At 37.1% G+C, this 25,068-nt stretch overlaps 2 protein-coding genes and 1 long non-coding RNA gene across 9 annotated transcripts in view; 2 read left to right on the top strand and 1 right to left on the bottom strand.

Moving 5' to 3' along the window:
- l(2)41Ab (lethal (2) 41Ab) overlaps nucleotides 1–25,068 on the top strand; it is a 344,790-nt gene that overhangs the window by 162,477 nt on the left and 157,245 nt on the right. The gene's annotated exons all lie outside the window — the stretch shown is intronic.
- On the top strand, nucleotides 1,279–8,227 carry LOC138911831 (salivary glue protein Sgs-3-like). 7 transcript variants are annotated; one of them, XR_011417474.1, is made up of 5 exons: nucleotides 1,279–1,381; nucleotides 6,353–6,411; nucleotides 6,495–6,569; nucleotides 6,656–7,495; nucleotides 7,574–8,227. XR_011417474.1 is itself a non-coding variant. In XM_070211409.1 (5 exons), the coding sequence occupies exons 1-4, from the start codon at nucleotides 6,270–6,272 to the stop codon at nucleotides 7,473–7,475; spliced, it is 519 nt and encodes a 172-aa protein (XP_070067510.1). In that variant the 5' UTR covers nucleotides 5,584–6,269; the 3' UTR covers nucleotides 7,476–7,495; nucleotides 7,574–8,227. The 7 variants fall into 7 exon arrangements, 2 of the variants coding, with proteins under 2 accessions (XP_070067510.1, XP_070067509.1); XR_011417473.1 differs by having other exon boundaries at nucleotides 6,080–6,411; XR_011417472.1 differs by lacking the exon at nucleotides 1,279–1,381 and adding an exon at nucleotides 1,396–1,558 and having other exon boundaries at nucleotides 6,080–6,411.
- LOC138911965 (uncharacterized) lies at nucleotides 15,443–16,365 on the bottom strand. Its single transcript, XR_011417592.1, has 3 exons — nucleotides 16,277–16,365; nucleotides 15,983–16,058; nucleotides 15,443–15,539 (listed from the first exon to the last, which is right to left on the bottom strand). It is a non-coding gene; the product is annotated as an uncharacterized lncRNA (long non-coding RNA).

Here is a 25,068-nt window from a genome sequence, read left to right as displayed (position 1 = left end):
GTGGAACACCAAAAAATTTACAAACGGATGATGGAACTGAATTTTTTAACAAACAATTTAACGCGTTAATAAAACAATATGGAATAAACCATTATTCTACCTATTCAATTGTAAAAGCTTCAATTGTGGAACGCTTCAACAGAAGTTTGAAGGAACTTATGTGGCGTGAATTTAGTTTTAGCGGAACATACAAGTGGGTTGATATGTATAAAAAATTAATTGATATATACAACAAAAGACCACATAGAACAATTAAGGTCGCCCCAATTGACGTCAATTCTTCCAATGAAAAACACATTTTGAAAACAGCCTACAATCATCTCAAAATGTTTAGTGTGGGGAAATTGCGTAATGGAGATTATGTACGCATCAGTAAATATAAACATGTGTTTGAAAAGGGGTATACACCGAATTGGACTACAGAAATTTTTAAAATAACAAGTGTGAAAAACACATACCCTACCACATACTTGTTGGAAGACTTTGAAGGTACTCCAATACAAGGTGGATTTTACAAAGAAGAACTGAAAAAAACTCGTTTCCCAGACAAATATTTAGTGGAAAAAATAATAAAGAGAGACGGGAATAAAGTCCGTGTACGTTGGTTGGGGTTTTCAAAAAAATATGATAGCTGGGAATCTAAAGATAATATTTTATAGAGCAACTCTTATTCGGATTGAAAATAAAAGAATATATACTCCATATACTAATCAACTCAGCAACAGAAAAATAAATATGTTCAGACCGGCATGCTCATGTAACAGCTTATGTACAAGTTCAAAAATAGTCTCCAGCCAAAATCCCCCACCACCCTACGTATACAAAGTCAAAATAGTTTCCACATACGCACACGCAAAGACTTCGAAGATCTTCCATTACAAGTGGTTTCTTTAATTATGTTCAGACCCGCATGCTCATGTACGTACACATCATCAAAAATAGTTTCCAGACACAATCGCCCGCATCGAAAGGCCGCACCCTACGTATACAAAATCAAAAATAGTTTCCACATACGCACACGCAAAGACTGATAGAATGTTCTGCTTTTTGTGGAGGGCGATAAGAATGTTCTGCTTTCTGTGGAGGGCGTGTGGAGGGCTATAAGAATGTTTACTCAAGGTTTGTATATATTGTTTCTGTTTGTTGGACTGGTTCGCCAGCATATTTAGGAATGATAGCCCCATCCCTTTATTCGTTTACATAAGAGTTATATACTGAAAATTCTAAATAAATACCACTGGGGCGCTTATGATTTTTTTCAGTAGCGATCGCAAGCAAGACAAGACGGTGAAAATTGGAGCTCAAATTGCTCATATAAAAGTGAAAGTGAAAGCTAAAAACTCAAACTTTATATATGATGGACGTTGATGCACTACGAGAAGTACAAACAAGTGGCCCAACGACACCAAGCACGTGCTTGTTACGCGCGGGGCCCTTTTGTAAATTTGGGCAAGAATGCGAGTTCGCGAGGAAGAATACATAAAACCAATATAGACGGGACAAATAATAAAAAAAAAAAAAAAACATGCAGTTAGGAGTGAAGCAAATGAGTTAAAATGTTAGTTTTTAATACCGGGATAGAAGTTGATGTGCAAATTAAATGATAAAGAACGTTATAGTTATTATATAGAACGCGAAAGGGCTCGTGCAGACCAAAATTTGATGTACATCGAGGTAAATTAAGAGGTTGATAATTACGTGTTAGTCTAACGGGAACATTAAAAGTTAGGCGGCTAACAAGTTCTACAGAATCAATATCACCTCTTATAAGATTATGCATAAAAATGGTACCCAGCATTTTTCTACGATTTGCAAGTGTGGGCAGATTAAGCAATAATAATCTACTCTGGTAGGAAGGTAGCCTTACGTTTTGATCCCAGTTCAAACTACGAAGGGCAAAAAGGAGACATTTTTTTTGTACCGACTCTATACGGTCAATGTGGACTTGGTATTGTGGGCTCCAAACCGAAGAACAATATTCCAATATAGGACGGACAAGGGAGGTAAATAATAATTTGGTTATATAAGGGTCATCAAATTCTTTTGACCAACGCTTTATAAACCCAAGAACACTCATAGCTTTATTGACTGTCGACATTATGTGGCAGTCAAATTTAAGCTTCGGGTCCAGAAGAACGCCTAAGTCATTTACTGAATATATACGGTCAAGTGGCAAATTCTGAAGCGAATAACTTATAAAGGTTGGGGTAACCCTATAAAAGGTCATTACGTTGCATTTTAGGCAGTTCAAATTTAAGAGGTTATACTCACACCATACTTGAAAATGATCAATGTCTGATTGTAAGCCAAAACCAGACTCTATATTATTATAAGTCAAACAAAGCTTAACATCATCAGCATACATTAGTACACGAGAATGTGTTACAATAGAGGGAAGATCGTTAATAAACAAAGTAAACAGCAAAGGGCCCAAATGACTACCCTGAGGTACTCCAGATGTCACATGGATCGTTTTTGAAACAGCGTTCTTAAATATAACCCTCTGAGTCCTCCCATTCAAATAGCTTGAAATCCAAGTTAATAGATTACATGGAAAGCCAAGCAAATCTAATTTGAATAAAAGAAGAGAGTGGTTAACAGAGTCAAAGGCTTTACTGAAATCTGTGTATACAACGTCAGTCTGCATTTTATTGTTAAATCCATTTATTACAATTGATGACAATTCAAGTAGGTTGGTGGTAGTCGATCTTCGCCTAACAAAACCGTGCTGACACGGTGATATTAGCGAGGAACATAAATGTTGCAAATGAGAAGTGATAATACGTTCAAAGGCTTTTGGAATAGCCGACAATTTAGAAATACCTCTATAATTCTGGGCATCCGCCTTCGCACCCTTTTTGTGAAGTGGAATAATAAAAGAAACCTTCCAGATAGTTGGAAAAACTGATGATGAAATAGACAATTGAAAAAGTTTAAGAATAGGTTTGCAGATGGTTGATGCACAAAACTTAAGCACACACCCAGGAAGTCCATCAGGACCGGGAGAATAAGTTGGCGTTGTTGATGTTAAATTTTTTAAGAGAGAACTTTCGGTAATTATAGGGGAAAAAATACAATTTGCCCTATTTAAGGGATTACGGTAATTTGATTCTGACCATGAAGAAGAGCTATAAGTAGTTTGGAAAAAGTCAGAGAATAAATCAGCAATTTCAGAGTCAGTCGATGCCTCCATTGAGTTAAATCGAACCGATGAAGGCAAAGCTGATGACTTTCGCTTTGCGTTGACAAAGTTATAAAACTGCTTCGGGTCATTTGAAAATTCAAATTTACAGCGATCTAAATACATAGAATAGCAATGACTGTTAAGAACGTTAAAATCAGATCGAGCCACCACATATTTCGAAAAATCGGATGGCCTACCCGATTTTTTATACTTTTTATAAGTGTTTGATTTAAGATTTTTAAGTCGTTGAAGCGCATTTGTAAACCAAGGGGGCCTGTTTGGCTTTGGAGGAAGCCTATCAGGAACGCATTCATTAAAAAAAGTGTTTAGAACGCTATAGAACAGTTCAGTGGCACTTTCGATGTCCATACAGTTATAAAATTCTGTCCAATTATATTGAGAAATCATAAGGTTAAGTTTACTAAAGTCACATTTACGAAAGCTTCTCATTTTAGTTAAAGAGACTAAAGGAGAGAGGGTATCAAGGTAGGGGAGGCAAATTGTCAATTCCATAGTTGGATGGTATCGGTCTTCTGGTACCACAAGTGCGTCAATTCTAGATACCGTGACTTCAGACGGCTCTGAAGAAAACACAAGATCTAGTTGTCTATGTAATGAATTTCGTATAAAGCTAACTTGCTGTAACGATAATTCTAAAAGGCCATCCACAAAGTCATGGGCGGATAAAGGTATAGCGACAAGTGAGTCAGTAGGAGGGGACCAAGAAATATCCGGGAGATTAAAATCACCCAAAACAATCAAAAGGTCTCTATTGGAAAGAAAGGATAGAATAGATTTAATATCTGCTAGATGTTGCTCATAAATTATAAGGTCAGAGCCAGGTGGAATATAGGAACATGTAATAAAGATAGACAAGGATTGGAGGGTAACTTTCACACCAACAAATTCAATGTCACTAGGGACATGAGAGTGAATTCTCTCAGAATTTAGGGTAGAAGTAACAGCAATTAGAACGCCGCCCCCCCTACGGGAAAGGCGATCAGTTCTGTAGGTATTAAAATTATTTGCAAGAACTTCAGAGTCTGCTATCTCTGGTTTCAGCCAAGTTTCTGTAAAAGCTAAGATATCGTCCGTAAATGCCGAGGAGTCAGCATAAAGCTTGGGTAGCTTCATGTTAAGTCCTCTAACATTTTGGTAAGCCAATAATAAACTTTTCAGTTTTTTGGCACCGTGGAAGGCCTATTATTTGTTCTTGGTTTATTAGGAACAAATTCTTTTATAACTAGATCATCATTAAGCCAGAAGCTTTCAGAAAGCAGTTCTTTAAACACATCAGGCGGAGCAAAAATTTTGAAAGACGATATCCTACGGGCGTATGAAAATCGAAATTGTTCAACCGCAATATCCTCGGATGGGAATTTTTCACGAATGAATTCCAAAACATCCTCAGATGTGGTATCAGGCGTAAATCTTGAAACAAATAGTTGCTTCCTATGTGGAACAACTGAGAGTTTCTTACGCCCCCCAGCAGCAGTCTGAACCTCACTCAGCTGAGAGCCAGAAGCGGCACCTGCTGTACGTCTGGGTACAACTGAGAGATTTTTACGCCCCCCAGCAGCAGCCTGAACCTCATTCGGCTGAGCGACAGAAACGGCGCCCACTGTACCTATGGGTATGGTCGGCACCAGATTGGTTGATTCCGCCGGATCTGGAGCCTGACATTCAGATACAGGGGCTACAGGGACAGGGACTACACCTGAACTAGCAGTATCCATTGGCACAGGTGGTTCACTTACCCCTGTGTCACCAGAAACTGCAGCAGCTACCAAGTTTGGATTTAAAGTGGATTCAACACTCGCCTTTACTGTCGTTGAGCTAGCTTTTTTGCGTTTGGGCGACTCGGTTAATAATTTTTTATTATTAAATTGTTCACATACGGAATTAAATCCATCATTGAGCTGTTTAAAAACTCGTGAAAGATTACATAGGCCGTCTCGAGTCTGCCTCATAAAGCTGCTCATCTCAACTGCCAAATCCCTGCAGTGCTCACATACCCACATGAGACCAATCCGCATTTCAATAAAGTCTTTAACTCTGCCAGTAAATCCTGCACATTTAGAATGCATCATTGCTTCGCAGAGCCAACAGTAAACAAAAGGGTCATTAGATGAAGTCCTACAATTTTTCTTAGTACAGATAGGAGTCATTATAAGAAAAATATGTTAGAGAATAAAGAGAATAAAATAAAAAGTATATAAAAGTATAAAAAACAAGAGAAAACGCTATAGTCGGGTGCCCCGACTATCAGATACCCGTTACTCAGCTAAAGGGAGTGCGAAAGAGATGGAGAAAAACTTTGATCCGCCGTAACTTTTTAACGAATGGTCCGATTTAAAAAATTTCTTCTACATTTCGATAGGTATTGATAAAGACAATAAAACTGCATTTTTACTTTTCCAAAATATTGAAATTTTTAAAATCGTATATAAGCGATTTTGGGCGTTAGAGGGGGCGTGGCACCCTTTTGAAACAAACTTGCGCTGCGTAGGAACTCCTAGAATCTGCATGCAAAATGTCAATCTTCTAGCTTTTATAGTTTCCGAGATCTCAGCGTTCATACTTGTGGCTTGTGGGGCACCAAAAACAACTCAACGCACGAACAGTTAAATGTCAAGCAAGCAAGAGAGAAAGAGACTATGAGAATAGGTCTACAAGAAATTCGGCAGGTTCAGAGAGAGTGAAATTACAGTTATAATAGAGCGGCAGAGAGAGAGAGAGTAAGAGTAAGAGAGAGAATATAAGAGCCAATTTATAGTGTGCAAATTACACTAACAAAGCCAAGATATTAAATAAATCAAATGGAAATGTTAAAATAACTATAACCACGTACCCGTAATCTGGGAGATCTATGAAAATCACTAACACGATTGTTAGGCTAAACTTTGTTAGTAAATAAACACAAAATACTTGCGGAAATAACACAATATAAAACAAAAACTCAGAGCACAATGGTAAACACAACCGTTCACAAGCGACGCTAAATCGATTATCGATTTATTAATAATTGTGTGTGTGTGTGTGTGTGTGTGAAAATGAATAATAATAATAATAATACAACGAGACAATGGAAACCACAATTATTCAAATTTTACTCCCTAACAATGATGTTTTGAATATTCAGCTGAAATTGTATCTATTTAAGAACAGTTCACTAGCGAATATAAATAACATTGATGAGTTAGAGAGTAAACTAAAAACCTCCCAAGGTAAGAACATCAAAACAATAATAACAATTAAAAAAATTTTTTATTTTTTGATTTGTTAACTTTGTTATGATATTTAATTTCAGAAGCAACAACAATGGCAAGCTACATAACAGAAGAGAGGAAACTAAAAAAAGATGAAGACGACGAAGCACCACAAGGTAAATATCAATATAAATAACAATCACAAATTACTTTTTTTCCTTTTTCGATTTTTGTTAACTTTTGTTATGATATTTAATTTCAGAAACAACAACAACAACAACAGAAACAACAACAACAGAAACAACAACAACAGAAACAACAACAACAGAAACAACAACAACAGAAACAACAACAACAGAAACAACAACAACAGAAGCATCATCATCATCAACAACAACAGAAGCATCATCAACAGAAGCAACAGAAGAATCATCATCATCAACACCCCCTCCAGCTAATTTCCAAATCTATGATGAGTACGATGATTTGTCGTCACCCTCCAAACAATCATTTACGCCACTAAATGAAGAAGATGGTAATAATGATAATGTAAGTGAAGAGTCAAAAATTTTAAATAAAACAGAGAAGCGTAGTGTAGAAAAAAAATATTCTTTTCTTAAAAAGGAATTGTTAGAGAAGTTTAAATCAGACTTGCTTGAAAGGGAAAATAGAGAGGGCGGAACTATTGTAACAGGAAACAGAGGTTTCGATAGATATTATAAACTCGGTTATAGAGACCTTTTCACTTTAAGAATCCAGTGCCATTACGTTTCAAAAAGATTAAAAAAACATTCTCATCTAGATATGTATAAGATTCAAATAAACTGTGTAGAAATTGATGAAGAACTTTTTTACTATCCACTTCTACCAAAAACAATAGATTTACCACCTCCACCCAAGATAAGTAAAAGAGAGGTTATAACAATTGAGGAACTAGACTTGAGTGGTATAGACTCTGATGGGGGAAAATTATGTCTATTAGAGTGTAGCGAGTTGTTGAACCGCAACAACTTTTATATGAATTAGGGATAACATATTACTTATTTATTTCAGAAGGATATAAAAATTCCTCAAGGAAATAAAATAATAAACAAAACAAAAGGCAAGTTAATTTACTTTAGTATATATTATTTCATTTCATTAATTCGTTTTTTTTTTCTTTTTCTTTTTCTCATTTCAGTTGAATATGTTCACCTTTTAGGATCTAACGTAGTTTCAGTAAATTCAATTTCTAATAATATTTCTAGTTTTAATTTAACTGATGATGACATCACACATCTTTATCACCAAAATATAAACATTAACTTAAACAATAGCGATGAGAGTAATGAAAATAATGATATTACTCCTGAACAAGTAGAGTTGGGTTATTATCTAAAACAGATAAGGGAAAAAAACGAGGAAGAAAAATCAGCTGAAGAAGAAGATGAACCTGTTCAAGACAGGGATTCTGAACCTGAAGCTAAAATGAACCCACATGAATTAGAACTGTGGAATTATCTATATAGGCAACGGGTACAAAACCAATCAAATAAAATATACTCACCCAATTTATAAAAAATTTCCAAAAAAAAAAAAAAATTTAAAAACACACCCAAATATTTTATATTTAATACTCAATTTATTGAAATGTATTTGTTATTTGTTCAACTTAATGTTATACTAACAAAATATAAACATTTATATATATATTGCTTAAGATTTATATATATTTTGTTAATTTTTATTGTTCAACACCTTTTAAGATTTATATATATTTTGTAAATTTTTATTGTTCAACACCTTTTATCAAACTTACTAATTAAATAAATATTTTGCATTGTTAAATCTAAAATTGTTTCTGTTTTTTGGGATCGGGGGGCAATTCATTATAAAACATTTCCAGTTCAAGCGACTTGTAAAGTAAATCATGTTCAACATTTTCAATTTCTGTTTTTAGACGCTTGAGTAAAGTTTTTTGTTCCTCAGTCTGGAATTCAAGACTTTCTATTTCATCTACCTGTCTCCCCAAAACAAGTGACTCTTCCTCAGGGATTTGAACATTTGATATGAGTTCCCTTTCTATTAAACCCTTATGATGATAAGGGAGTGTAGACTTTTTATCACCCTCAACTTTTCTCTTTGTATCATTACTGTTAAGTCATTTCGCGGTATTAGATAAACATTAGATTAAATCATGAAATGAATAAAATTGTAAGCAATGAAGTAAAAGAATGTAAACACATAATGTTAAGATCAGTACTTATGTTAAGCTTTCCTCTCTTGTATTTGCACACGCAGCCGCTGAGCTCGGCAAAGCTCCATGCAGATGAGAAGTTCATTAAAGCCAGTGAAGGCAGTTGAAATTTTACACTCTATACATCCACACCGTGTCCCTCATTTTCGTGGCTGTTTCCTGACGGAGACAGATTAATAATAGTTGTTAATTTATGACTATTCATTTTGGCGCCCCCGGGTGGACACACGGATTCCTTGGATTTTGGATTAGAGTTGTTAATTGGAATTAACATAATACATAGTTTCAAAAAAGTGAAACACATGGGTTTCTGTAACTGCACACGGCAGCTCGCCAGTACTCAATACCAGGTAACATATTGCAGTGTTATTTGAGCAAATAATCAATTGAAATTCTGTTGCTTATTATAATAAACATTAAACTTGTTCATTTAAATTTTGGCATATAAGTGAAATTTTGGTGGAAAAATTCCCGTACACAGTTGCATAGCTGTATATAATTGGCGGAGCACATGTCTACACACACATGTACCAGTCCGAAACGGTTATCTTCAATTCCTCTTTAAGAGCGGTAAACTCGTTAGTTAGAAGTAGTACAGTTCTGTGGCCGGCTCATATGTATTGAGCATTACGAGAGTAGTTCAATAAGTTTGTCGTTTGCACATTTACCATGCCTCCTAAAAAACGAAGTGGTAATAACTCTTCCTTTGTACAAGATGACGATGAATTGGAACTTCTTCAACAGCGAGACATTCTTGTCACCAAGATAACGCGAATTAAAGTATCAATCACTCAAGGAACTCTAGTAAAAGACCCACTACAGATAGAGTGTCGACTAGATGTACTAAACGCTTACGTGGAAAAGGCATTTAATATACAGTGGTCATTAGACAAAATTAATCCGGAGTTGGCATCCAGTGAAGAGCTGGAAGATTTATGTGTTACTACTCGGGCTCTTCTTCAATCTCTTAGAAGCTCACATCAACCACAAGATTTTAAAGACAACACACTAAATACAACTGGTGGACATCATAGACAGCTACCGCAAATGAAGCTGCCAAAATTTAGTGGAGTCTATTCAGAGTACAAAAACTTTATTGGGTTGTTCGAAACTCTTGTGCATGATGATGATCAACTATCAAACGTAGAGAAATTCAATCATTTGCTTGGCTGTCTTGAAAAAGAAGCATTGGGCACAGTAAAGGCATTCCAGGTAACGGATAGTAATTATACAAAGGCTCTCGCTGCGTTAAAACGTGTATATGATAATGAGTGCTTAATATTTTTTGAAGGTGTTTCAAGGCTATTTGATTTATCTTGCATACCCAGTCCGTCTGCTTCATCGTTGAGAACTTTGATTGACAATGCTAGGGCAATTTATGAATCATTGTTGTCTGTTGGTGACGACAGTAAAATTGTTAACGTCATGTTGATCCATATAGTCATGTCAAAGGTAGACGCAGGAACGCGAGCTAGATGGGAAGAGGGGCTTGATTACTCTAAAATTCCCACATGGAAAGATTGTGAAGATGAGATGAATAAGCGGTATCAACATTTGTCAGTTGAAGAATCTTCATCGAATAAAGGGAAAACCAATAAGGCTTATCGAGATAACCGACCAAAGAAGAGTGGTACTACATTATTAGCAGTCAATCAAATGGAGCAGTGTGTGTTTTGCAAGTCGCAGGAGCACGTGATAACTGCCTGTTCCTCATTTACTGCGCTTTCGGTTGCCAACCGCTTTAGATTCGCCAAGGGCTCGCGACTTTGTATTAACTGCCTTAAACGAGGGCATAACGTTTCATCTTGCAATTTATCACATTGCCGAGTCTGTAATAAGCCGCACAATAGTTTGCTGCATCGTTATATTTCCACTTCGACTCAGTCTATCGCACCACAACCGACTTTAGGTACCGCAACGAGTTCGAACCATGTTCCTGATGTGGCTGTGAATCATGCCCGGTCAGTAAACGCAGGACAGGTAGTGTTAGCCACAGCCTTAGTTAAAATAAAAGGACGCCTTGGGGAGTATCAAGTTGCTCGAGTTTTATTGGACTCAGGATCCCAGGTCAATTTCATAACTGAAAGTTTAGCCAACACTCTGAAACTGCACCGCATTAGAAAGCCGATCCGGTTGTTTGGAATAGGGAAGTCAAACTCCTTAACTGAGACCTGTGTACAAACCTTAATATGCTCTCGCACCAGCAATTTCCAGATGTCAGCAGAATTATGCGTTTTGCCATCCATTTCGTCATATCAACCAGAAAAGGCAATTCGGAACTCGGAGTTAGGCATTCCACAGCACCTTTCGCTAGCTGATCCATTATTTTACAAACCCCAAAAGGTAGATTTGCTATTGGGTGCAGATGCATTCTTTGACTTGCTAGCTGAAGGCCACATAAAGGGAGCCAGTGATAAACTGTCATTGCAAAACACTGTGTTTGGGTGGGTTGTATCAGGTCGATATAAATCCTTGACTAGTCAGCCAAAAGACTCTAGCTGTAATTTAACCACGCTCCAAGAGCAATCCCTCGATGTCAGTGTGCAGAAGTTCTGGGAGCTTGAGGAAATTCCTAACGTCGCATCAACAAAACGATATACCCCAGAACAACAGCTTTGCGAGAAATTATTCAATCAAACCGTAACAAGATTACCCTCGGGTCGGCTACGAGTTTCTTTACCCTTCAAATCGAGCCCTGCGAGCTTGGGCAATTCCTTCGAAACTGCCAAACGAAGATTCTTGTCTTTAGAGCGAAGGATTCAAAAACAACCTGAGGTCCAAGCTTTGTACGTTGCATTCATGAGGGAGTATTTAGCCTTAGGGCACATGTCACTAGCCGACAGTGGTATTCCCAGTGAACCACACTATTTTATACCGCACCAGTGTGTACTGAGACCGCAAAGTTCGACAACAAAATTACGCGTTGTTTTTGACGCATCGTGTAAGTCGTCAACCCAGCTATCTTTAAATGATTTGCTTATGGTTGGGCCAACAATTCAATCATCTCTCTTCTCTATATTACTACGCTTTCGTCTTCGTGCATATGCAATATCTGCAGACATAACAAAAATGTACCGGCAATTCGAGATTGATGAGAGTCAGCGTCAATACCAGATGATCGTATGGAGAGAAAGTCCAACAGAACCTGTGCAAGCATATAGACTAAATACGATTACATATGGGACGGCATCAGCGCCCTACCTAGCCGTCAGATGTCTTCAATACCTTAGTAATTTGTACGCTAGCTCTCACCCTCGCGGTGCCGAAGCTCTGTCTAAAAACTTTTATGTAGACGACTTACTAGCTGGAGCTGAGACGGTAGAAGAGCTTCAGGTTATGCGCCAAGAACTGGAACACATTTTAAGTTCAGCAGGTCTGTCTTTGGCGAAATGGTCGTACAATGTTGCCTCGGAAAATATTAACTCGTCAACAACTATTATTCTTGGCGACCAAGATGACACTAAAACATTAGGTCTAATATGGAGCCCCAATACAGATATTTTTAAATATTCTTTCTCAGCTGTAAGTCCAACCGAAGTTCTCACAAAGCGATCTATTTTATCTTTCTCAGCACGCCTGTATGACCCTCTTGGTTTACTAAGCCCAATAACAACGAAAGCTAAAATCCTTATACAACAACTTTGGTTGTGTAAACTCGGGTGGGACGATCCACTTCCGGAAGACTTCCGTCGAAGTTGGGAATCAATGGCCTCCTGTTTTCTTGAATTGGATAAAGTGTCTATACCCCGACATATTGGAGTTACTAACAAAGGGTCGACCCAGATCCATGGATTCGCAGACGCTTCGGCACGGGCATTTGGCTGCTGTTTGTATGCGCGTGTTGTTACGCCCAATGGAATTTCAGTCCGGCTTGTCACTGCGAAGTCAAGGGTTGCGCCATTAAAAACAAAAACAATCCCAAGGCTGGAGCTTTGTTGGCAAAACTATGGCAAACCGTAAGAGAAGATTTGGATTTCGCTGTAGAGCGTATTTTCTTTTGGTCTGACTCCGAAGTAGTTTTACACTGGTTAGAACAGCATTCGTCCACCTTAAATGTATTTGTTGCAAACAGAGTTGCTGATATACAAGAAATGGCGGCGGAAGTGCAATGGCGCCACGTGCCAACTAAAGAAAATCCAGCAGATCTTGTGTCTCGCGGATGCGCAATTACAGAGCTGAATGATTCCTTGTGGTTCAGTGGCCCATCATTCCTAAGTGAAAAAATTGAACTTTGGCCTCAAAATCCACATTTTACGCTTTCAGAGGTTGAAAAACGACTAGAAAAACGTTCCTCGGCAGCGGTCTTAGTAGCAATCAATCATCAACCTGACGAGATTCTTGCCTTACTTGAAACTCAGTCAAGCTATCTGAAAATCTTGAGAATTGTCGCGTACATACTAAGATTCGTTCGAGGGCGCAGAGCTGAGCAGTATACATCAGTTGTTATCACGGCCCAAGAATTAAGACATGCCTTTCTCACAATAATACACAGCACACAGCAATTCGAATTTGCTGAGGAGTTTCGCAAGATAGAAAAATCGGAAATACTTAAACCATCCTTGCAAAAGCTAACTCCATTTATTTGGAAGCATCAAGATGCACAACGAAACCTTCCTCTTCTACGGGTCGGTGGTCGTTTGTTAAACGCGCCACTGCCATACGATGCAAAGCACCCCCTTTTATTACCAAAATCGTGTAAATTTGCTAAACTATTCGTAGAACATCTTCACAGGTCCAACCATCACGCAGGCCCACGCATACTTGTCGGTTTACTTCAGCAACAAATCTGGCTCGTCAATGCACGTCAGTTATGCAACACGATCGTCAGGCACTGTACGCATTGCTTCAGATATAAACCTCGATTACTGTCACAAGTCATGGGAAATCTACCAGCTGATAGATTAAACGGACAATTTCCGTTTGAAGTCAGTGGTGTGGACTTCTGTGGTCCAGTTAAGGTTTCGCTAAAGTTGCGCGGCAAGCCACCTGTGAAAATGTATATTGCAGTCTTTGTGTGTTTTATCACCAAGGCTGTGCACTTGGACGTTGTCACAGATTTGACTTCTAACTCTTTCATTATGTGTCTCTCCAGATTCATAGGACGACGAGGGCCTGTTGCTCGGCTATACAGCGACAATGCAACGAATTTTGTCGGAGCAGCTCGCGAACTTCAAGATCTTGTCAAGGCTTTCACTGCTCACAGCTGCGCAATGGTAGAACATGCTGCAACGCACGGGACAGAGTTCGTCTTCATTCCCCCTCGAGCCCCCCACTTCGGTGGCTTGTGGGAAGCAGCAGTGAAGGTCGCCAAGCATCTTCTCATTCGGGCCATCGGCAGCGCTTTGTTGAGCAAGGACGAGCTCGACACAATCGTCGTGGAAGTGGAAGCTATACTGAACACCAGGCCAATAGTAGCCGTCACCACCAATCCGAACGACATTCAAGCCATAACCCCAGCACATCTACTAGCTGGTCGAACGCTAGGTGCGCTGCCACCCGTGTCCGTGCAACGCGTCAACGACGACAAGCTCTCTTACTTGAGCAGATGGCGGCTCGTGTCCGCCATCAAGGAGCGCTTTTGGACCAGCTGGTTGAGAGAGTACCTTCTCAGCCTTCAACAGAAGCAGAAGTGGACCAAAGATCAGCACAACCTCGTGGAAGGCACCATCGTATTAATTCAAGAGGACAACATTCCGTCGCAAGCGTGGCTGCTAGGCGTCGTCACTAAAGTATTTCCAGGATCGGATGGAAAGGTTCGAGTGGCAGAGGTCAAAACGAAAAACAATCATGTCAAACGAGCCATTCATCGACTAGCTCCGCTCCCTATTAACTGATTTGAAGTCTGGAGACTTTCAATGTGGGCGGTGTTAAGTCATTTCGCGGTATTAGATAAACATTAGATTAAATCATGAAATGAATAAAATTGTAAGCAATGAAGTAAAAGAATGTAAACACATAATGTTAAGATCAGAACTTATGTTAAGCTTTCCTCTCTTGTATTTGCACACGCAGCCGCTGAGCTCGGCAAAGCTCCATGCAGATGAGAAGTTCATTAAAGCCAGTGAAGGCAGTTGAAATTTTACACTCTATACATCCACACCGTGTCCCTCATTTTCGTGGCTGTTTCCTGACGGAGACAGATTAATAATAGTTGTTAATTTATGACTATTCAATTACCATCGAGAATTATTTTTGTCATTTTGTAAGTATTTATGGTATGATTTTTAGATCTAAAAACTGACATGCCGCCATACATTCGATTTTCAGTGAAAAGAACCTTTTTATATTTTTCAATATCTACACTCATAAAAAAAAATCGAAGAATTTCCTTAAAATCTAGAAAATTTTTTCTTGAATTTTTGCCAAAGGCGACCTTACCTTTGTTTCAAGAAATGTTTTTTTTGAAAGGCACCATTAAAACAAGAAAAAATATTTCTTGTTTTAAGAAATTAAATTTCTTAAAACAAGAAAGGGTTTTTTAGAAAGCCACCATAAAAACAAGAAAAAATATTTCTTAAAACAAGAAAGGCGATTCTTGTTTCAAAGGTGGTTTGTTTCTTGTTTCAAGAAATTAAATTTCTTAAAACAAGAAAGGGTTTTTTAGAAAGGCACCCTTTAAACAAGAAAAATTCTTTCTTGTTTAAATTTCCTTTCAAGAAATTTTATTTCTTGATTTAAGAAATAATATTTCTTGAAAGGAAGTTTTATATTAACACTGAAACCCTAAAAATAAAATGTAACTTGGTTTTTTCTTTTGCATATTATATTTATTAACATTTAAAACATTTAACACTTAACATTTAAACATTTTTAAATAACACATTTTTAACTCAAGAAAACATTATTATTACCCAAGGTCTGTTGAACTTCATATGACCTAAGGTGATCCATTTTCTTCGCCTTTTCTCATCTATAAAAAAAGAGTTATTGGGATATCAATGATTTGTTTTTAGATAAACAACTTTTTTGAAATAATGTAATGTTAATAATAGCCAAAATACAAACACGTTGGACAGACGACCGAGAGAGATGAGCAAGACAGGTAGAAAATGAAGGGTTGAAAATCGAATTTCAGAGAGAGAGAGAGGCACGGGAGACACACGTACATACATACATATATATTTACATACAGTCCTTTGCGCGAAGGGAGACCGAATGTAAGCAGGGCAGATCGTGTCAGTTTTAAGAAGGTGAAGAGAGAAACGTCGCGACGCGTAGGTCAAGCGAGCGAGAGAGAGGAGCAGAATATGAAAGGGTTGAAAATCGGGTTTCAGATCGGGTGAGCCGCGTACATGCATAGATATTTACATGCATACATAAGTATGTCAAACAAATACAACATATTTTTCTTACCTTAGAAGGTTTTAAAACAAAATTACAGCTTCGACAAACAAATTATTTGGCTGATGCAACTGCAGGTATTTTCACTCTGAAAAATAAATAAAATGCGAGTAATAAGATAAAGTTATTATAGAACTGTACACCCACAAATTTATGTACAAATGTATGTATGTACGTAGCTCTTAGCTAAAAAACAATTCACCTAAATTGGTATACGCTTGGTAAAGAGATTTGAAATGTATCCTTTAATTACATACATACAATTGTACGCCCGCTATACAAAAAATTATATACATATTTACATACCTTTGAATATTCGGAAAAAGGCTTCACCTCTTATCCGCTTGAAAATCACGTCCATCACTCACGAATTTTTTTCACAACTGACGCTCGGGGGATCAGATAAGTCGGTAGCCGGGTAGTAGTCGGGCCGAGTAGGCCCTTCGTCCCACTTCGTTTTTCTTGTCGTTAACATTCGGCAGCCGAAGGAAGTCAATGGCTACTTTCCTATATTCTAGGGTCATTTCATTCATATATTCAAAGGTGATTTTGTCCTTAAATACGTACAAAAATGTTTTGGCTGCGACGGCAAAACAAGCATATGAGATTTTCATTTTTCTATTTTTAAGAAAAATTCTTTCTTGAATTTTTTCCATCAAGAAAGGTTTTCTGTAATCAAAGGACAATTTTCTAATAACAAGAAATTTTTTTTCTATTTTCAAAGGTAGGCCGATTCAATGGCGAGATTTCCAAAATTTAGAAATTAATTTTTATGAGTGTAGATACTCTAGTGCTGTTCTCGTTACTCCCTTATATTTCATAAACGATTTGTCCATAGAATCAATTTTATAACAATAAACCTTAGGACGGAGACCAACAAACTCTGACATTGGTCTACCATGAAGCTCATCTTTAAAAACACCTAATACCGCTTTATTGCATATTTTAAAATTATATAAGTTGGCTCTTTCTTCGGAATAACCATATGTATCAAATTTGAATTCTATATCATTCCGAATATCTCTATAAAAATCATCAGTTTTAATTGTATAGATGAAGGAATCTGTATCCATGTAATTTAATCTTATATTATCTTGAAATTTCGGTTTCATATACTGATAATGGAAATTATACATGTTCCACTTTGATAACTCTAATACTGTAAACCCAAGATACATGGGTTTATCGTATACATATGACATTCTTCTCATTTGAATTGTATAAAAATCATTCTCTAGTTTTGTAGCACTTTGAAAATTAAATTTGGAAATTAATGCTCCTGCACATAATTTTTTACGACCACTTTTATTATTATTATTCTGTGGAGGATCCCAATCACAAACTATTTTAATGTCAACGCGATTCTCGATATTTTCTAGGGTTTTACCGTAGACTGCATTATTTAATAATTTAAAAAAATCTTTTTCAAATGAATTTTTAGCTTTTTGACGATATTGGGTGTTAAGGTCTATATACGTTTTGAGCCAAGGTTTTTGCTCAAAACGTATCCCTCTATGAATTGTTATTAGCTTCAACCCATTAAGCAAACATTGCTGTAAATTTTTATAATGAATGATATAATTTTTTTTATTTCCGAGGTCGGTAATTAATTTTTTTACTTTTTCGCTATTAGTGGCTAACTTTGTTGATGAACAAAACGGTAAATCACTATGTAAATCATGGATACTGTATGGATAGTCCAAATCCACTTCTAAAATATAACCATAATGTCCTTCGCTTGGAATATTTTCTACTACCAAATTTTCTATGTCTATGGGAGACAACCACTTAAACCCTTGGTAAGGTAAAGGTTGAGACATTGCCCAACCATACAAATTATTTGCATCTAAATACATTAAAAATGATGACTATTTACCAGCATCATAATCACTTAAATATTTATTATTTGCTTTACTATATCTGTGACAGCATTGTACCAAACCACCCCGAATTCCACTTTGTATAAATTTATACATATCAATATCAGTTATTAACTGTAACTCAATTTGAGTGGTTTTCAGCATTGCCTGCCAAGATAAACCTGGTGTTGTATAAAAATGAGCTGGGTCAAGAGAATAAATTTTCATGCAAATTAAACGGAAATTTTCAAAAACGTCAGTTAATAATAATACATCAGTTTTTAATTAAATCTCTAGATAGTCCTTTAGAGATTTACAGGAAAATTGTGTCCAAACTTTAACAGCATGACTATATTCCTCTTGAGAACAATGCTTTTCAGTAAACTGATTATAAAATTGGTCTCTTGATGGTAAACTAGTTTCCTCTAGTCTATGCTCTGAATCAAGATATTCATATGGGAATACACCCTTCTTCCGCATAAGCCTAAATTCATTTTCACAATTAAAATGTGATCTTACTGATTTAAGTTGATCATCTTCTAAATTGGACGCTAAGGCATCTAGACTAGATGACATAAATCTAAATGTGTCTAGAAACCTTATCTCAAAACTGTTTCCACATTCATTTTCAATTTTTTTCATTACTGAAATGAAGTGCTCCTTGTTTATGGGAATAACTTTAATTTCTCCAGGTATTAATGTTAATTCTTTGATAAACAAGTGACAATCATACTTGGAGAAATTGTGGAAGAAAACTGGGATAAAATTAGACGTTTTCAATTCTAAATTACATTTCGAATGAGCTGCACCCCTGTATCTACCTGTATAATGACAATGATCTCGAACCCTATCATCCGCTAAAGCCTTCTCACAAATATGACAATTGAGGGTAAACTCAAAATCATATTCGTCCTCTGGATTCATTACTATGGGAACAATTTTACTCAAATAATTTGTATGAATAGTTTTTAAGTTATTTACAAGGGAATTGACAAAATTTATGGCTGAATTACCTCCCGTTTCCATTACAAATTTATCTAAGCTAGAATCATATGCACACTTTATAAAGTAAGCATATGAAATTGGTACATGTTCATTTACATTAAACAGTTTAGGACTTACATCAATATTTTTACGTCGAAGTATACACTCGAAATCTGCATACACTGCGAACGGAACTTTTAGTTGGTGACGCAGTGCCGTATACTTCAATGTCGATTTATATGGTTTTGGGAGAGTGACAACCTTTCCACTGCAAAGCTCCTTGTGGCGAAGTGCGTGACTTGCAGTTGATGAAAAATTTAAGCAGGTATTGCAAAACCATGTCCGTTCCTTATGTAGACTTTTTTGTGCAGACATTAGTCTGTTAAATAAAAGAAAAATCAAACAAGTAATGTAACATAATAAGTAAAAGTAGGTCTATAACGAGTAAAATTCATACTTTGAAATATTTTTTATCCATGTGTAGTGACCGAACCCGTTTCCTTCCAGGAAAAGTATATTTATGTGCGTCGGCTTTTCAACTCCAGATTGATAAAGAGGTCCAATTATAGTTTCACTTTCCTCATCATATCCAAAAACGTTAATACTCAATGTAACGTTTTTTTGAATGAAAATGTCTATGTCCTTTATTTTGAGCGGGAATGTTAACCCACTGAAGTCCAAATTTATTCCAGATGTTAAAACAAATCTTTCGGCCCTTATATCAACTTTATATGTGTAGCATATACTAGGGTTACTTGCTACCTTTGTAAGTGCCGAAATCAAAGTCCATTTAAAACAGTATGAATCATTCTTATTTTGAACATTAATTATTGCTTTTTTCGAAAAAAGCTTGGGTGGTGTTGGGATAAATGAGGAACCAGAAAGCGGTTTAAATTGATTGAAATTCATTTCCAATCGAATTATGCGGAGTAGGGTCCACCCGCTATCCCTTTCCTGAAACTCTTCCATTTTTATTTTCAGATGGTCTGAGTGATTGGTGAATATGCGGTCTAAATCCGAGTGGTTTGTAACAACTTCCATTTTGCTTTGGAATTGTTTAGTCTCCGTTTTTAAATCGTCATCTTTCACGAGCATATATTCCGCAAAAAGCTCAAAATTAACTTTACCGGACATGTAGCTTTGAAGCACATTAAATAAATGCGATTTTAAAGCCTCTCCTGCTTCGAAGAGGAACTCTTCCGGGTATCTTAATTCCTCTCCTTCATTAACAAACATATAATGAAGGATTCGACCCTTGAATCCATCCGAAATCATTTTGATTCTTCCATCCAAAGGTACCATAGCGTTCATCTTGTGGTTCGCGGTTCGTGCATGGTGATTCCATTGAACTCCCACCGGGATGAAACGACGGCATGACTCACAATATTTTTGGGTTTGGTTATTCATTTTAATTTTTATTTTGGAAAGAATTACAATTGTAATTAATTTGTAGATTGTTTGAAATTTTTATTTTCTTTTCACAAAGTCACTTGTAATGTAGTTAATTTGTAGATTGTTTTAAATTTTTATTTTCTTTTCACAAAGTCACTTGTAATGTAGTTAATTTGTAATTTTAATTTAATTGTTCTCACAAAGCCACTTTTCAATTGAGGTACACACGTTGATAAGATCACTTTACTGTTTTTCGAAACTAGTAAAAAGAGTAGGTCACTTCAAGAAATTTGAAAACACTGATCTGAATTTGGTAAAATTCTAGCTTAAATATAACTTTGAGGATAGATTATTAGTATGAACTTAAACTTTAGTTTGAAAATTAAAAAATTCAAAGTTTTGATTGGTAAATGAAAATATTTTCCTTAAATTTAATATAGGAAATTAGAGTTGCAACGAATTGATTGGTTGATGAAAATATTTTCCTTAAATTTAATATAAGAAATTAGACTTGCATTATTTTCATTGGTTGATTCCATCGAATATTTGATGGCGAGGGAGGGGTGAAAGTGAACCGTGTCCTAGCAACCAGGTTGTTGACTACTCGGTTTCTAGTCACATTTGCATTTGTCTAACTAATTTTCTCAAAGGGATGATCGCGAGGGAAGGGATGGTGGGAAATTTTTGCTCCCCATATGAGGAGGGGATAAAAGTAAGAAGTTACTGGGAAGAACCTTCAGTTCGAATTACAAGTCTGGATTAATAATATCAGCAGCAGCAACATAAGTTTGGAATAACAACAAAACTACAACCAAAAATCAACAAACCAAACCAACAAAACAACTATACAACAACCAAAAATCAACTATACAACAAACAACTAATCAACAACCAAAAATCAACAAACAACAACATCATCAACAGACAAACAGCGCCAACAACATCAAGAAACAACAAGAAACAGCGCCAACAACATCAAGAAACAACAAGAAACAGCGCCAACAACATCAATAAACAACAAGAAACAGCAGCAGAATGAAGAACAACCACGTGTGTGATGAAATCACCAATTTCCTCGAAGAATTTGGTGACTTCATTTTTGAGGATCATCGGGAGTCCCTGGAGATGGACTTCTCCAAGCTACAACAGATGGATCGAGTCGGTGAGAGAGAATCTAGGTATGGTGTGCATATGCTAACATGTCCCTGGGCCGACGATGACGTAAGAGAGGGCCCGGATACATGTCAATGTCACCAGGCACCATACATTAGAATTAAAGCTATTGCTTTAATTAACAAATACAAAAATCTTAACCTTAAATTTACAAATAAAAAATAAATAAAACAATAAAAATATATTTGAAATTAAAATTAACATATTCTTTTGTTTGGGGGATGGGTGATTTTTTTTATTTCAGCTATTTCTTTCAGCTCAAAAAGTTAAAAAATAAAAATATACTTGAATTCAAATTAACATCTTCTTTTTGTTATTGGGGTGGGAGTTTGTTTCTCAGTGGCAAGCAAAGGGATCCCTTTTCAAGGGTGCTTGCTTTCAGCTGTTTCTTTGGGAGTTTGTTTCTCAGTGGCAAGCAAAGGGATCCCTTTTCAAGGGTGGTTGCTTTCAGCTGTTTCTTTTGGACGTGACAACAGCCCGTGACATTCTAACACGTACCCGTGTGAGCACCACACTTTCTTAATCTAAGCAAAGGACACCCGGCACACCCCAGTAATTACTCCCCATTAACTAGGATAACCCAAATATATCGCTATGATCACCTGACACACCCCAGTAACTTCTCACCCGCTTAACTACGATAACCCAGATAAGCAAAGGACACCCGGCACACCACAGTAATTTCTCCCCCATTAACTAGGATAACCCAAATATATCGCTATGATCACCTTACACACCCCAGTAACTTCTCACCCGCTTAACTAGATTCCCTCCCCTCGTTTCACCCTATTTTTCTAACTTCTCCCACGTTCGATCCCGTCAACCTACTCGTCAACCACTTAAGCAGAATGCCTCCCCTCTTTCACCCCATTTCCTAGATACAAAAGCTGGATATAACTATTGTGGACCCTAATTTACGATCACCCGTCACACCCCAGTAACTTCTTCCCGCTTAATAAGAGTCCCGATTTCTTAAACGAAATTCGGGGGAGCGAATTCCTGAATACAATTCCTAGATATAAGCAACTTATCACCCTAATTTACGATCACCCGTCACACCTCAGTAATATCTCCCCCGATTTCTGGACCGAATTTCGGGATTCCTGATTCCTGAATACAAACCCTACATACAAAAGCTGGATATAACTATTGTGGACCCTAATTAACGATCACTCGTCACGCACCCATTAACTTTAATTATCCCCCACACCTGTCACATTGTCCTGATTTATTACCCTAATTAGCATAATTAATTACCTCCCCCTCCACTTTTGTATCCAGCTTTTGTATCCAGAACTCTCATTTTCATACTACTACAGTACTCCGTTCCATTGTCAGATTGTAGCATCTTTATTTTCTTTCCAGTATAATTTTCAGCAGCGGCCTTATAATCGACGAAAGCTTCAAATACGTCAGATTTCTGTTTAATGAACGTAACATCGCAATATCTGGAGTAATCATCAATAAATGTCACGTAGTACTTGCATCCGCCCATGGATTCTTTTCGCATGGGCCCGCACACGTCGCTGTGTACTACTTCTAGTAGTTCAGCTGGTCTGCTTCCAGGGGAGCTTTTGTACGAATTCGCCGCTTGTTTTTCGCTTACACAGATTTCGCACTCCGACACTTTTTTCGTTTTCTTTTATATTCATTCCGTGCACTTTACCTTCATTTGCCATGTTTTTTAGATCTCGTTCGTTCAAGTGTCCCATTTGATAATGCCATCCGTCGATGTTGCTCAAGTTGATTTTCTCGATGTTATTTTATTGATGTTCTACGCTGTCCAAATAATAAAGGTTTCCGCGTCTTTGTGCGCGTAACCAAATTTCTTTGTTGCCCTTCACGTACCTCATGTACCTCATATCCCTTATCCTTAATCTTTGATATGGACAGCAAGCTCTGCCTGAGATCGGGAACGTAATGCACGTCTGTGAGAGTAATGATTTTCTTCTCTCCTTTGACGTCGACTGCGATTTTAATTTCACCCACACCAATTATAGTTGTCGTCTCGTAGTTGGCCAAATGTAAAGATTTCTTTATTTGTGTGCGCTGTACAACCGCTGTCTTGCCTTGCATGCGAATGTCGATTCCTCTGATCTCTTTGCTCTCTCTCTATGATCGGGCTCTTCGCCCTTTCCATTCGTTTTATTCCAGCAGTTTTTGGATATGTGCCCGACTTTGTTACAGTTAAAGCATTTTCTAGTCTGCTTTCCACTCCGGTCCTTGCGACGTTTCGCGAACATTGCGTTTTGATCATCTGGCACGTGCCTATTTTTTCTGGCTTCGGCCTCTTCTAATATTTTGACTCTTAAGAATTCTGGGCGTGGTAAGTCATCCCTTGCTTCCATAGCGCATCTAAACGTTTCGAAGGCCAATTTTTAAAAACGCGCCGGACATTTTTCGCGACCAAAACTTACTATGACGGCCTTCAGGTGAAGTGTTATTTTATTTCGCGGGTATATGTACTGGGCCCATAACCTGAAGCAGCGAATGAAAGAAAAACGTGGACTTGTAGGTTAAAGAATAAATGCTCTTTTATTGTCTTAGTATATTTGAACGGTTGGTACATAACCCGCGTGATATGCGGCTTGAAGCTGACTGACTGCAAAAAAAGGTTAGAGTCGCGCTCATCTGCACTTCTTTATATTATAAATGATGAAAGAGAGATAAGCCGTTACTTTTAAGCATTTACATATGATTCTCATCTCTTTATGATATTGCGCATACAGAACTGATCATATCATTTACATTTGTTGCTTTGATTAACATTACATAGTTTCAACAGTTTGAGTACAAATGATATACATTTTATAAATATTACAAAGTGATTAGTGAAGTAAACAATTTTATTTAACTCCAGTTGAAGGGAATCATTACTTCTTTTTATAACAAGGAGAAGGAGCGTTTCCGACTTTATAAAGTATATATATTCTTGATCAGGGTCACTAGCCGAGTCGATATAGCCATGTCCGTCTGTTCGTCTGTCCGTCTGTCTGTCCGTCCGTATGACGCCCACTAACTATTTAAAAATGTGTCTGGCGCTCACATCTTTAAAGATTTCCGAGAAGTATAAATGCAATTTTGTTGTGTACCTATCGAAATGAAGAAGACATATTTCAAATCGGACCATTCATTAAAAAGTTATACGCAATAAAAAAATGTATATATCCATCTCCCTTGCACTCCCTTTAGCCGAGTGACGGGTATTAGATAGTCGAGACAAAAACCCGACTATAGCGTTCTCCCTTGTATTCTGTAGGAATTGGTTGATTCCTTATGTTGTTGTTGTGGTTGGTTTGAAGTTTGTCCTCGGAGAAGGTGGTTTAAGTGAAAGGCAAGCTGATTGACTTCACAAGTTAATGTTAAAGTTCTGACTGTAAAGTCTCAACGATTTCCGAGCTCATTTTATATCAGTTCTCAGACCGAGATTTCCATAGCAACAGGTTGTTGTTTTTCCACCCTTGTTGTTTAAGAGTCATTAAATCAGTTTAGGCCTCCTCAAGGCATTACAATAGTTTACATCAATCAGTATACCCTTTTGGTTGTAATTTTTATTATATAATAAAAACATTGATTTTTCAGCGGCGAGTATCAGCCTTGTGTTTGTATGAACAATCACAAGAGCCCTCAGAGCGACGTTTGTAGTCGTGAATAGTCAGCAATTTGCTGACGTGTGCACCCTGTACGGGT

The sequence above is a fragment of the Drosophila takahashii genome, chromosome 2L, assembly GCF_030179915.1.
Source record: "Drosophila takahashii strain IR98-3 E-12201 chromosome 2L, DtakHiC1v2, whole genome shotgun sequence".
In the NCBI taxonomy this organism is placed as follows: Eukaryota; Metazoa; Arthropoda; class Insecta; order Diptera; family Drosophilidae; genus Drosophila; species Drosophila takahashii.
Note: the sequence above shows the minus strand (reverse complement) of the source record. Positions and strands in the feature narration are given on the sequence as shown.